The sequence below is a fragment of the Puma concolor genome, unplaced genomic scaffold (assembly GCF_028749965.1).
Source record: "Puma concolor isolate L17-30 unplaced genomic scaffold, mPumCon1.1.hap2 unalloc_scaffold_22, whole genome shotgun sequence".
NCBI classification, from domain to species: Eukaryota; Metazoa; Chordata; class Mammalia; order Carnivora; family Felidae; genus Puma; species Puma concolor.
The window spans coordinates 1-14,456 of NW_028240228.1; the positions used below are offsets into that span (position 1 = coordinate 1).

Genomic DNA, 14,456 nt, shown 5'->3' on the forward strand with positions numbered 1-14,456 from the left:
TTTTTGCTCCATCCTCTATAATAGGATACAACAGAGTAGTGAAGAGTAGAGATTCTGGAACTAGATTGCCTGCGTTTGGGCCGAGGTCTGTCATCTATTAGCTTTGTGACTCAGTTTCCTTTTCTGTGAAATGGAAATTATGATAGCTACCATCTCATGGGATTATTGTGAGATCTAGATGAGGTAATACATATGAAGCACTTGGATCAGTGCCTGGCAAAATATGAGTGTTAGCTGTTATTATTTTGATTCCCCAGACCTCATCTTTGACCCCCGGCCTTCCACATACAGTACTCGGTTTGGGCCCAACCCAAGAGTAAGTACGATGGGCGCCACACTAGGATGAAATCGTCTTCAGAACATGAAATGACAGGTGGGAAGAAAGGAAATGGTCATAAAAAGGGAGGTGGCATGTAATTAAGTACTAAAAGAGGTACCATGGGTGTTGGAATTCAGCAGACTCTGTACTCAGTGGAGTATGGAGGTCAGGGAGAGCTGCATGGATAAGCTAACACTTTAGCTGAGACTTAAAGAGTGGCTCTGATGTGTTAAATAGAGAAAAAAATGGGTATAAGTCTAGGCAAAGGCATGGCTGCAGGAATGATCAGGAATTAAGAATTAGGTTAGGGGCGCCTGGGTGGCTCAGTCGGTTGAGCGTCCGACTTCAGCCCAGGTCACGATCTCACAGTTCGTGAGTTCGAGCCCCACGTCAGGCTCTGGGCTGACGGCTCAGAGCCTGGAGCCTGCTTCCGATTCTGTGTCTCCCTCTCTCTCTGCCCCTCCCCCATTCATGCTCTGTCTCTGTCTGTCTCAAAAATAAACAAACATTAAAAAAAAAAAAAAGAATTAGGTTAAGCAGTTAAAGATCCAATTACGAGAAACCTTGACTATCAGCTAGAGAGGTTTGAACGTTACATTCTGAGTTACAGAGGGCCATTGAAAGTTTTCAAGCATGAGATACAGACCATTGAAACGAGGATTATTTTCAGTTCCCCATATAGGGCGATCTGGAGAGGAGAGCTTGATCCAGCGAGACCAGATAGAATGTTCTAACAAAACCTAGGGGTAAAGTAACAAGGGGCCGAATCAGAGTTGCTGAAAAGAGTAGAAAGAAAAGCCTTGAGAGCACTGCAAAGGAGGAAGTGACAAGATAGACTAACTGATGACAGTCGCGGGTGGGGTGTGCACGGGAAAGAGAAAACTCAGATATTACTCTGAAACTTCTGTCCCAGAAAAGGAGAATGATGGAAGTTGAGGCATCTTTTACCAGGGAACATAGGAGCAACCAGAAGGCTTCAGGTTGACTGGAAATGTCCACCAGGCACAGGGGCAGATGGGTATCTGTTTTGAATTTATTCCTGACTCCCCTGAAAAAAATGTGTATATAAACTGACCAGGTAAGCTGTTGTTGAGGGAAGAGGACAAAACTACAGGTAAAGGTTCAAAGTCATACGCAGGGTTAGCGGTTGAAACTGAACCTCAGGCATTTAATAGCTTCTTTTAAACATGTGTAATTCATGGATACATGAGTTATCATGGATACTTTTTTTTGTTTTTAATGTCACAGGTATAGAGGATAAAACGTGAAAATCCCACCCCACCCTCCCTACCACTCATAAGATAACTCCTGTCACCTTTTTGGTGTGTGTCCTTCCTTCCCATCTCTTTCCTTTGCATTTTTTCCTAATTTCCTAATGAGGGGATACTTTTTAATTCCTTGCCCAGTGATTTGTTGCTTTTCCCTATGCAATATGTCTAAGAAATCTTTCCGTGTTAGTTATTCTAATTTCTAACTTCCCTTATCCTTCTAACACCTAGAGAGGTTTCAGTAGAGGGCTTCTTTACATTTGTTTGCTGATAATGGTAAATTTTTTACCATTTTTTTCGTTGAATTATTATTTTCTCATTGATTTGTGGAAGGAACCATTTTAGACACATAAGTGATTTGGGGGAAAAAAATACTTACCTCCAGAGTAATGAACAGGCGTTATCTACCCAAGGAATGGAACAAATAGGACGTTCAGGTTCTAAGGAGCTGCCTTGTTTGTGCCAGTGGCCCCACGCTAGCTCTTTATTAATTGCACCACCTGGGATGCTGATAGCTGCGGAAAGTAGAAAGTTGGCATTTACTGCATTGGAATATTCCCCACAGGGTTGCCAGTGATTCTCTTATTTATTCCGTTCATTCCCTTCCTACCTATTCAAGGATCTGAACTGTGTTTGTTTCTTCACAGAAATTTCCAAGGAAACTCTATTTCTTACATTGATAAAAATGTATGGAAGGGATACCGTTGGGCTGAGAAACTGTGAGTATATTCTCTCCAAATATGAATACAAAAAAAAAAAAAACAAAAAAAAAAACTAACTGCATTCTAAGGTCCTTCTTGGTCCAGAACTTTGAAGTCAGTAGCTCTGAGGAAAGGTGTTTCCCCTTCCATATCCCAACTCAACCTCTACCGATTGCAATTCTGTGTTAATTTTTTTTTAACGTTTATTTATTTTTGAAACAGAGAGAGACAGAGCATGAACGGGGGAGGGTCAGAGAGAGGGAGACACAGAATCTGAAACAGGCTCCAGGCTCTGAGCTGTTGGCACAGAGCCCGACGCAGGGCTCGAACTCACGGACCGCGAGATCATGACCTGAGCTGAAGTCGGCCGCTTAACCGACTGAGCCACCCAGGCGCCCCTCAAGTTTTCTAATTTATTCAACGACCATTTCTGCTGCTCATAGACTGAGTTTTTTACTAATGATAATACTTTTCATTCATATAATCTTGAGTTGGTTCTTTTTATTAGATGTACTGTTTACCTCTATCTGAGGATATATTAATGATGCTATTCTAAATTTTTTATAGTGTTTATTTTTGAGAGAGAGAGAGAGAGAGTGAGAGACAGAGTGCAAGTTGGGGAGGGGCAGAGAGAGAGGGAGATACAGAATCTGAAGCAGGCTCCAGGCTCTGAGCTTCAGCACAGAGCCCAGTGCAGGGCTTGAACCCATGGACTGCAACCTGAGCCGAACTCGGATGCTTAACCGACTGAGCCACGCAGGTGCCCCATTAATGTTGGTATTCTCAAATCCTTTTGTGTTTTCTCTGTTAACTGTGTCATTGACTATAAGCTGTTATATTTGTTTTTTATTTTCTGTCCTGAATGGAATTGGCTTTCTCACTCCACATGGTCATTCCTGAGTGCAATTTATCTTTGTAGTTGAGATTTGACTTGCTTCTGTTTTCTGGTCCTAAGGAAGAGGTGAAATGAACCACGGGGCTTGTTATTGGTGACAGGTCCCCCTGAGAGTTAAAGAAGAGGTGGGAGGTGACTTCTAATGGCTAGTCAGAGTGTAGACCCTTCCTCCAGGGTTCTGGGACCCTGCCCCCTTCTAACACCAATGGCTCCTGCCTGGAAGAAAACACCCTTTGCTGCCAGATCCCAGGAGGAAGGATGTGGGGTTGATGTGCTGTCCTTGGTCCTACTGCAGTATCCCAGCTAATCACCCTGTAGGTGGCTCCAAGGCATTTCTGGTGGGGAGTGTTTGTAGAGCTACTCCCTTGGCTTTGAGCTAAGGTTGTGGATTTTCTAATTGTATCTTTTCTAATCATTCTTAGGGACTTTGGTGGAGTTTGGAGTTTGGTAGAGACCTGGCATGTTTCAATCTGCCAGCTTGAAATAGCACAACCTCTTAGGAAGGCAATTTTGTACCCCTGTTAAATCCTGGAGAAACTTAGGCAAATGTGTACTAGGATATAAACAGAAAAATGTTCAAAGCAGCACTGTTTATAATAACTAAAAATTAGAAAAATCTAGTATCCACCAACAGTAGAAAGAACAAATAGCGTTACACGGGTATTTACTCTATACATATTAAACTGAGCATTTATGTTATGTGCATTTTATGCACATTTTTAGTTCTCACAGATACTTTTTGGTTGGGGAAAAAAATTAGATGGCTTTACTCGTAGCACTGATATGGTTATAAATAGGGCTTCCACAATAAAATTTGGGAAAAGAGAGGAGGAAGTGGCAGTTCTGTCCATGTTTTTGCCACTCAGGGCTGGATTCTAACAGAGATTTTGTGATCCAGAGAGTAGGCATTAAATGTACATTTTGGTGTGAAGAGTGGATAGGGGTGTGTGTGTGTGTGTGTGTGTGTGTGTGTGTGTGTGTGTGAGAGAGAGAGAGAGAGAGAGAGAGAGAGAGAGAGACAAAGGAGTATGTGAGAAGAAAATATTTGAATCAAACAGCAGAGGTCGCCATCCCTACATTAAATAAGAATTAGTGTATTTGGTGGCACCATTACCCAGGTTTCTCTCACATCTAGCGGTCCTGTGTAGCAAATAGTTGTAGTTATTTTGCATTTTGACCCAGAAATGACCTTTTCATTTTGCAGAATTCTCAGTGAAAATTATCTGACCGAATTACGTAAAGACACATTTGAAGGCCTGCTATCCCTCCAGTATTTGTAAGTTAATCAGTTCATCATTTATTATGAGTTTTTAGTTATATTATTTATTAAAAAATACAGGGTTCAAATTAGATAATTGCAACAATTTCTTCTAACAGTAGAATTCTGTAACTCTCTCTATTAAATTGTATAACTCTGTAAGTCTGTGGGGACCCAGCCCATCTCTAGCATTAAATACCTCCTATGCGTTTTCAACTTTTTAATTTTATAGACAAGATCTAGGAAAAAGCCCTTCAGTTGTAGAGGAAAAGGGGTAATGAGGTCTGAGCAATTATGGACACCCATATGAACCTTGTTATGTAAGTGTTCATATACCATCTGCCTTTATTTATATTTATTATTTATGGCCCATGGATCAAATCCTGTGTATGGTCTGTCTTGATACAACCTATGAGTTCAGAATGATTTTCATGTTCTTAAAGGGCTGTAAAAGAGAAAAGAAGAGAGAGAAACAGAGAATATGTGACAGAGACCGTATATGGCCTGCAAAGCCTAAAATATTTACTGTGTGGCCTTTACAGAAAAGGTTTGAAAAAGTTGGCTTAGTAAAATGAGAGGAATTGAAGTTAACCTCAAATTGTCACCTACAAGACAAGAAAATATAGAACACTTACATTAATTTGAATGCCATTAACCCAGAATTTTTAAATAATTTAATCTAAATGAAATATTTAAATATGAAATATTTAAGCAGGTGAATTATGTAAGCAGTATTACCAAGTACATATTAAATTATCAAGAGAACAGATTAGGGATTTCAGTGTGGGAAATTTTATTAGTTTATTTTTTTATTATTATTTTTTATGTAATTTATTGTTAAGTTAGCTAACATACAGTGTGCTCTTGGCTTCAGGAGCAGATTCCTGTGATCGGTGTGGAAATGCTTATGCCACCATAAAAATAGATGTTTAAAATGATGGTTAAGGGGTTGGGGCTCCTGGGTGGCTCAGTTGGTTGGGTGTCTGACTTTGACTCAGGTCGTGATCTCACAGTTTGTGGGTTCGAGCCCCGTGTCGGGCTCTGTGCTGACAGCTCAGAGCCCGGAGCCTGTTTCAGATTCTGTCTCCCTCTCTCTCTGCCCCTCCCCCACTCATGCTCTGTCTCTGTCTCTCTCAAAAATAAATAAACATTAAAAAAAAGATGGCTAAAGGGCACGTGGCTGTCTCAGTCATTAGAGTCTGCAACTCTTGATCTCGAGGTTGTAGGTTAGAGCCCCATGTTAGGTATAGAGATTACTTAAAAAAAATGAAATCTTTAAAAATATAATGATGGTTAAGTGGTATAGTTAGAAATGTTTACACTAAACAAACATCAGAAATGCCTCTAACTTTGCTAATTACAGAATAAACATCTCTCCAGCCTCATTGTCAAGGAAGAAATGTTTGCATATATCTCTGTACATTAGACATACAGAGATACTAATGTTCTTTGCTATGGAGGTTCAGTGTTTATTCTTTGCCCATGCCATCCAAAGCTGTGTATTTCATTAATCCTTTTTTTAAAAATTTTTTAATGTTTATTTATTTTTGAGAGAGAGAGAGAGAGAGAGAGACAGAGTATGAGAGAGACAGAGTATGAGCAGGGTAGGCTCAGAGAGAGAGGGAGACACAGAATCCGAAGCGGGCTTCAGTCTCTGAGCTGTTGGCCCAGAACCCGATGCGGGGCTCGAATTCATGAACAGTGAGATCATGACCTGAACCGAACGAAGTCAGATGCTCAATCGACTAAGCCATCCAGGCGCCCCTCATTAATCCTTATTAATGATGTGCTTTAGAAAATAGATTCTTCTTGCAAATGTAGAAGGCTTAAGGGTAGTGAGTAAAAGGAATCTCATATGACACTAAAAATAGTCCTTCAAATTATCAAACCTTCCAAGTCTTAGGGGACAACCACTTTGTATTGGTCTTCTTGGCTACCTCTGCCATCTGGGCTCCAAACGTTACAAACACAGTTTGGAGAAAAACAAAAGAGACAAACTGCGCAATGGATTGGGCCTTTCATTATTTCTACTATGAGGTACTTTGTAAGCCAATTATTTCATGTTAGGTGAAGTGTTCTCATTCATTCATTCAAAAAAAAATGTGAATCAAAACCTAAAAAAGAATGTGACAGGCCCTATGCCCAGTACCATAGGCACGCAGATGGTTAAGACAGGCTTCCCACCCTTGTAGGAACTCATGATTTCACAGGGAAAATAAACAGAAGCTTAAACCATAACGCATAAGCACTAAATGGATGATGAAGCACTGACAGAGTGCAGAAGCGGGAGCCACAAAGTCATAAAACCACATTTCTTTTCAGTCATTTTGCTCCTTCTACTCACTACCCAGCTGTTAATTTATTTTATAAATATTTGAGTTTGTTCTTTGTCCATGCATCAGTTTTAAACACAGTAGACAACGCAGATGAGCAAGACTAGTCCATACTTTCATGGAGTTTATGCCCAGAGGAAATGGAATGCCAGAATAACTATATTAAGAAGAAATTGGGGCACCTGACCGGCTGAGTCAGTAGAGCATGCGACTCTTGATCTCAGGGTCGTGAGTTCAAGCCCCAGGTTGGGCGTGGAGTCTACTTTAAAAAATTCAAAGAAGGAGAAGAAGGAGGAGGAGGAGAGGGGGAGGGGAAGAAATGGATTTGGGCAATGAGAAGTATAAGTTGTTTTTGGAACATAGAAGAGGGGGGAAGACTTCAAGTTGGATCAGGGAAGTTACTAGAGAAATGCTGTTTGAACAGAACCTTGAATGGCTATGACGTGTCATCGGATAGACATCTTGGGAAGAATATGCTTGCAAAATAGAGTGAGTGAAAGGCAAAATGCAGGAGAAATTTCTTTGGTATCTGTAGAGTAGGAAACTAGAGCCAGATTTAGGATTTTGAAGGCCTTGGATAATATGCCAAGCTACCGTGTTATCACAGCAGTGCTCTAGGACAAACTTTAGACTGCACCAGGGTCACTTGGAGGCCTTGTCAGGACACAGGTTCCACCTCCACAGTTCCTGATTCACTCAGTCCGGAGTAGAGCTGAGAATTTGCATCTTGAGTAAGTTCCCAAGTGACTCTGATATTTGAGAACCACTCCTGGAGAATTAATCTGGTGACTGTGTGCAGTATAGATTAGAATGGGAGAGACCAGAGATGACAATGCCAGTCAGAAGATGGTGGTACCCATGTAGGTGGAAAGTGAGGGACTCGGCTGAAATCAATGGAAATAAGAGGGTCAACTATAATCAAGAATGGGTGTTTCCAAATAAAAATCCAGTACCATGTTGTTTTTTTGTTGGCCCCACTTGCAACTGAAGCAGTTGATAAATTCATAGAGCGTTTAGGCAATGTACAACCAAAAATAAATTTCTATTAATATGATAATATAATTCTGAGTTCGTTCAAAGTTAGGTATTGATTAGAGGAGTAACTTCTTTTCAAGTTAAATGAAAAGGTATCTTTTATCTCTTCTGGTATTGACTTGGTGTCGAGAAATACAACTAAACCAGGAAGGTGTGCTAATGTGAGAATATCCCTTTTAATATTAGAAATTATATGTGGAGATCACAACTTTGAGCTCATAATTTAGAAATTGATGAGGCCACAGAAAGTCATTTAATCAATTCTTCTGCTCTCAGGAAAGATTACTTCCAAGATCTATCAAGATCTATAGTTGTATGTTTTATGTATGAAGATCACAAAGGTGAGACTCTTAAGAAAGGTGAGGGCAGGGTTAGGGGCTCTGGAAGGTTCAAATAACAATTCCTAATACTCAGAGTTTAGCCAAAAGCTACTTATTCAATACTATCATCCTACTAATTAGATAGCTTAGAGCTAATTGAGGCAATATTTTCCTTTTCCTTTTCCTAGAGATTTATCCTGCAATAAAATACAATCTATTGAAAGACGTATATTTGAATCCCTACCTTTTTTGCAGTTTATGTAAGTTACAAATATAATTTCATTGTATTTGGAATTTTTATTAAACTTAATTGTAAACCTCTTTGTTATTCATTTTGAATGAATGAAACTTTATTAGTCGAAAGCTACTAAAATTATGTAGCAAATCTTTTTTGTCTGTGGCAAAGTTTGGTGTGAGAGTTATTATAGAGATCAGAGTGAATCGTTCTAGAGCAGCAGTTCTCTGCCAGGGTGCTTTTGCGTCCAGGTGACACTTGGTAGTGTCTAGAGACATTTTTGATTGTCAGACTGTAGATGTGCTGCTGGCATCTAGTGGGTGGAGGCCAGGGCTGCTGTCACACCCTACAGTTCACAGGGCAGCACCCCCCCCCCATAACAAAGATTATCCAACCATAAATCTCAACAGTGCTAAAGTTGTGAAACATTTTTCTAGAGAAATAAACTTACTTCTCTAGAAAAAAATACTTACTTAACACAAGTATTTATTGAGCATTTACTGATTTGTATCTAATGCACCACATGTATAAACATGAAAGTATAAATCTTTCATGCAAATATTTTTTTTAAAAGGCAAGCATCTTTCATAGTGAGATTTCTTTAGTGTATGGAGATTGTATTGTGGTTATGTTTCGTTATCTATAAATTAGAATCACTGCCAAAGGATAAATATTCTGAAAATATCTTGTTTTTCTTCTTCGTTTGTGTCTTGTTTTTTTTTGTTGTTGTTTTGTTTTGTTTTGGTTTTTTTTTTTTTTTTTTTTTTTTTTTTTGGTGTGTGTAGAAATCTTGGTTGCAATTTACTCACCAAACTGAACTTTGGAACATTTCAGGCCTGGCATGGAATGCAGTTTTTACACAAGCTGTAAGTGAAACAGAAAATGAATACATGTAAAAAAAAAAACCAAAAAAAACTACATGTAAAAATATCATACAGTGATTGGTTAGGTGTGTGTTAATAAACCCAGTATGAATTCTGGAAAGTAGGTCTTAAAATCCATTTTTTTTTTCAAATGAGGAAACTAAGGTACAAAGAGGCCAAGAGACTTGTCTTAACTCCTAAATGGCACTCTCTGCCCTCCCTCGTACCCAGCTTTGTGTGGGCAGTGAAGGCCCCAAGCAAGTAACACCCAAGTCAGTATTATCATGGGAATTCGTGACAGTGATGCTTCCCCAAGGTGTGCGTGGTCCTTGAAATCCACTTCTGAATTTAACTTTGATTCTGGCTCACGTGCAAGTTTCCTGTGCAAAAGAGAACTGCGAAGAACTAAGTTTAGCACAGAGTTCTCCAGGCAGCAAAAGGTGTGGGTGCTTCCTCAGCCATCAGGAAAGCAGCAAGAACTCCTGAACACCTGCCACAGGGCACTGCTCTCCATGTGCTTTCTTTCCTGACCACTCTTCAGTTAAGAAGTGTGTGACTCCCTTTCAGCAGGGACATTCTGTGATTTCTCTGTCAAAAAGCAAATCATACTGGGCATGTTCAGTGGCCTGAGGGGGATGTTGAGACTCAAGGTTGAAGACCCTCCACTAAAGCAGACGCTGGAAAAGACTGGCTCACTGTCTTGTGGTTCAGAAATCCGATTTCACAGCTTATCTTCCGTTAGATGAAAGTGTTTACGGTGTGTCTGGAGCTGGAGTAAGTTCCTGCGGGTGCCCAAGAGCAGGGGCCTCCTCTCTCATTAATTTGCTGATGCCTAACTTGGGGAAAGAATACTGAGGGTCAGTTTTTTGTTTTGCCAGCATGCCAGAGAACGGGCTCATTGAGTTTCTCCACCAAGAGGTTTTAGTGGTGTCAATATAATGTCTTAAAAGTCACCACCTCTACTAAGCATCTTATAACACCAAGAGTCTCTTCTAAGAATCTGAATTTCATAGTTATGTAGGCAATACAGGACAAAATAGGGTGGAATCCGTTGATAACAATGAATGAATTCATTGAAAAACAATCCGTGCCACGCGCACTCTATGTCGACAATGTACTAAGTACCGGGGGTACAAAGAATATACAGGGACTGTCCCCAAGAATCTTTCATACTGGAAAAAGGAGAAAAAGATGGCCTTTTTCTTGTAATTTACTAAGATATTTGTAAACTGATGGAAACCCCTGTCTTGCCCGACTGAGATCTCTATCAGTTAACCATTTGTTTTCTTTCCTTTCCTTTGTCCTCCAGCAGCCAGAATGACACATATCCCACCTGGGGCGGGGGCATGTGCTAATTTGTATTTTGCCCTCAACTTGCCCCATGCTCCCTCATCAATCTTACATGACAGAGAAAGGTAATTAAAGAACCAGAGCTAGCTGGTATTGAGAATAAATTAATACTCATGCCATGTGTGTTATGCCCAGAATTCGTGATCCCCAAATACCGCCAGGGAGCCGAGTCCGGTGTAAAAGCAAAAGAGCCTTTATTGGAGCTAGCTCGAGCTCAATCCCCTACCTGCACTGTCGAAGCTGTGAGATACCCGGGAGAGAGAGCCAGTTTCAAAAGGACAAAGGTTTTACTGGTGCCTAGTGGCAGTTGGTGAGGTAATGGCTGCGGCCTCAGCTGATTGGCTGGGGAAGGGTCCTGGGGAAGAGTCCTGTTAGGCAGTTGGGGGGGGGGTTACTCAAGGGGAGGAGGTGTGGTCAAGGTGAAGGACACAGAACAAGATGGAGTCGGCCGGTGTAGGCCCGCCCTTTCAATGTGGTTTGAATAGAGCTGTACTACTAAAACGAATTCACAGTTAACTTCCAAAACATTATCACAGTACAGTAAGTGTGTATTGGAGGTTGGGCTCCTTGTTTGGGGCCAAACTTTTCTTTTCTTTTTTCTTTTTAACGTTTATTTATTTATTCTGAGAGAAAGAGAGCGTGCGCAGGGGAGATGCCATCCCGTGAATTCAGTCACGTTATTACCTATGTGACTTATTACTGGGGTGTTTATAAGTTGAAACAGTATTTTCTCCAGCATTAAATAAGTTTGTAAACCTTTTGGGCCCCAGCTGAGGTGGATTTATCTTGAACTGACTGGAGCTTAAACTTCAGGTCTCCTCACTTACATAGGCCCCTTCCAAAGTCTTGGGAGGGACCCTCGCAATTCCTGTACGCATAATTTTGCATGTTTTGATGAGGCAGGATTTCCCAAAGTAGATGAGGTTCAGACCCTACAAGGCCTTGATTCACCCCTGGGTTTCAGGTAATTATATCTCAGTAAGTTTTTTGAATGAAGCCTCTTAAGTTATTGATAAACACTGAGTGAACACGTTAGCGGTGTGGTAAAGTCTATTTTGAATCTGAAATCCACCTCAAAGCCATGCCAAGAGTTTATTAATAAGGTACCACTTTTTGAATGGTAGTAATAATCCTGTTTCTTTCAGATGAAATCAGGAATGAAATATATTATGGAAAACCAACAGTGGTTGATAATCCTAAATGTTAAGTATAGTTTTTTTTTTTTTTCCTGACTTTAAAGTGCTTCTCCTTCATTCACCTACACAGGTCCAGACTGGTGGCTTATTTTAAAAAATTCACTTCATTGGTTCTAACAGTACGAGCTCCATGATTTTAGAAGCTGAAGGACTCTACGATGTAGAAAGGCTGTACCTTATCGGGATAGAGCACATTCACATGCTGGCTCGTCTGTGGCGCATCCGTATTGTGCCAAGAACATAAGCTCTAAGGGAGAATAAGGAAAATCTAAGCCTTGCCCCTGTTGAATTATTGTTGAGAATATCATTGAGGTAGGTGTGGCCACCCTCTGAAGGCAAACTCGAGCCCCAGTCACAGACACGCCCTAACGCTCCCCCAGTCAACCGGCATCTGCTTCCTTTTAGACAGCTGTGTGCCCACAAAAGTTGACACACTTCAGGATATTGTCATCGCTTTTTGGTATGTACTGGAAATCCTGGCAGCTTCTTCTCAGATTCAGAAAGGCATAAACGTTAAGGATGAAGATAACAACTCAGGGCTGTCCTTTTGGGGTGATTTAGGGTAACTTTTATTATTTTCCGTGTGTGGTAGTTCAAAAGCTTTGCCATAGTCATACCCAACTATTACTTTTCTTCTCCCAGCTGCATCTGAGTCTTCCCACGTATATACCAAGGCATCTTCTTTCTCTGGGAAGCATGGTAGTTGCTCCTCCGCCCCATATCATTTCTTTAATACCGACCTCTATTAGGTATTTACTGCGCTCCGGCACTATGCTAAGACCTTTCGCTTGTGCTGCAAGTAAGACAATGTGTCTTAAACTCTTAGAATAGAGCCTGGCACGTGGGAAGTGCTCCGGACGTGGCCCCTCACACGGCACTTCATTTTCGTCTTTCCAGCAACTCTTGTGACACAGGTAGTATTATCCTCATTTTGGGGATGAGGAACTTGAAACTCAGAGACATCGGGTGACTTGCCTAGGTTCACACTGTCAATAAGTGACAGAACCACTTCAGAAGCTTCGCGAGTAATACAATTCCGCATTCCCTGGCACTAGGTAGGACCTGAATGACAACTGGCCTTTTGGGCGTCGTCCCTTGGAGTCAGCTTCTCACTGGAATAGGACCTTTCGAGCAGGGAGCTCCTTTTCCCTATGCTTCTGGAGTTCCTGGCCATGCCACCTATGGGCATCCCCAGGCTTCCTGCTCACCGCCTGGTGCAACTATCACATCGTCACTGCTAGGCACCCACTCTGTGCCCAGCCTTATGCTAGGTGCTTTGCACATGCTCTTTCCTTTAATCCTCAAGTTGCCTTATGAGGTAAATGCTGCTAAAAGGACTCGGAGACGTTCGTTACTTAAGTCCCTTCACCAGGAAGTGACAGCCAGAATTCAGACCTAGGTCTGCCTGATTCCAGGGCCCTTGCTTCTTGGGCTGGTCCTCACTGCCAGAAACTCCTCTTCAAGGCTATTCTCAGAACTTTAATTAAAACATAGGCTCACCATTTCAGATTCTTTAGGCTTCGCCCCTCCCCCCGCCCAACCCCTGAGAAAGGATTTACGTGATGCCCTTAGATGTCTTGCATTGAGGAGCTTCCCATGGGGAGTCACGTTCTCATGGCTCATGGACCTATGTAGATGAATAAAGGAAAGGGGTTATTCTATCCCCAGGTACTTCAAACAGACTGGAATAGGGTCTAGATCACTCCACTTATCTCTTCAACTGCTTTCCTCCAACGAGCCAGTTTTCCCTCCATGCCTTGGGATTCCAGCGTAGAGAGTTTGGAGTTTGTCCTATTTGAAATTTATTTTCACTGCCTGCTTTGGACATTTTTTCAGCTAAAGCTGTTAGGATTTCAGTACATTCAGGACAGTGGTGACAAGCTTCAGTCCTCAAGTCTTCTCTGTCTCCTCAGTTAATAGAAAGGAAACGTAGCCCATCTGTCTGGACCTCTGTAGAAGAATTTGGAGAAAAAAAAAATAACACGTAAGAAATGTTCCCTTATTTTGTGAGCTACCTTTAGTCTGTCCCGTTGCTCTGCAACAGAAAGCTTTTGCAAAAATACTTGAGTTTTCCTCTTCAAATAAGATACAGTTTTTTAAAAAACAAAAGAATACCTAGAACAGTATTTCTTCAACTTTGATTATGAGACAGTCTTTGAGGATAACTGTTGTTATGTTTGACTCCCATAAAGATAAGCCCACGAATATCCAAAAGCCAATAGACTGAGTCAGCACACCTTTTATCTGTAAGATGAGGGAATTGAACGGAAATGGAGATGATCTCTAGTGCAATGTCCACCGTTCGTTCGTATCGCAGTCTGTGGAAAAACAATTGCTGTCGGTCCAGCAGAGGTAACCTGTCGGGTCAGTTCTCATTCTCCCCTTGGCTCAGGCACAATAGCTCCATGAAGAAAAGGCGGCACTAAAGACAGGAGGAAATAGGATAATTTGGAGTGGCCTGTATTTTGTTTTCACTACAGATAAACACGGGGCATTCATCTCAGCAGGAGGGCTGCCTGGGTAAGAGGAAGCACTGAGCCGATGGGTATAAGGCCATGGGTGAGCTACCAGGAAAGAGGGGGGGACAGTGGGGGTAGAGCACTGAGATAGTTGGGGGGAAGGATAACGAACTACTAAATTGTTTTGGCTGCATAACTCTTCATAGTCTTTCTTAATAGGGAGC

The 14,456-nt window shown here is 41.4% G+C and overlaps 1 protein-coding gene and 1 long non-coding RNA gene across 5 annotated transcripts in view; one reads left to right on the top strand and one right to left on the bottom strand.

Moving 5' to 3' along the window:
• The first annotated feature begins 4,188 nt into the window (after positions 1-4,188).
• LOC147571536 (leucine-rich repeat-containing protein 37A2-like) overlaps positions 4,189-14,456 on the top strand; it is a 33,266-nt gene continuing 22,998 nt past the window's right edge. Inside the window, exons 1-3 of one of the 4 annotated variants that reach the window (XM_086696263.1) lie at positions 4,193-4,459; positions 8,318-8,389; positions 9,150-9,230. In XM_086696263.1, coding sequence (XP_086552389.1) covers positions 4,368-4,459; positions 8,318-8,389; positions 9,150-9,230 — 245 coding nt within the window. In that variant the 5' untranslated portion in view covers positions 4,193-4,367. Of the gene's footprint in view, positions 4,460-8,317; positions 8,390-9,149; positions 9,231-14,456 lie in introns of those variants that run through there. The other 3 variants (XM_086696265.1, XM_086696266.1, XM_086696267.1) reach the window with 3 other exon arrangements.
• Positions 9,129-14,314, bottom strand: LOC147571537 (uncharacterized). The gene is made up of 3 exons (XR_015247304.1): positions 14,011-14,314; positions 9,924-13,723; positions 9,129-9,228 (listed from the first exon to the last, which is right to left on the bottom strand). It is a non-coding gene; the product is annotated as an uncharacterized LOC147571537 (long non-coding RNA).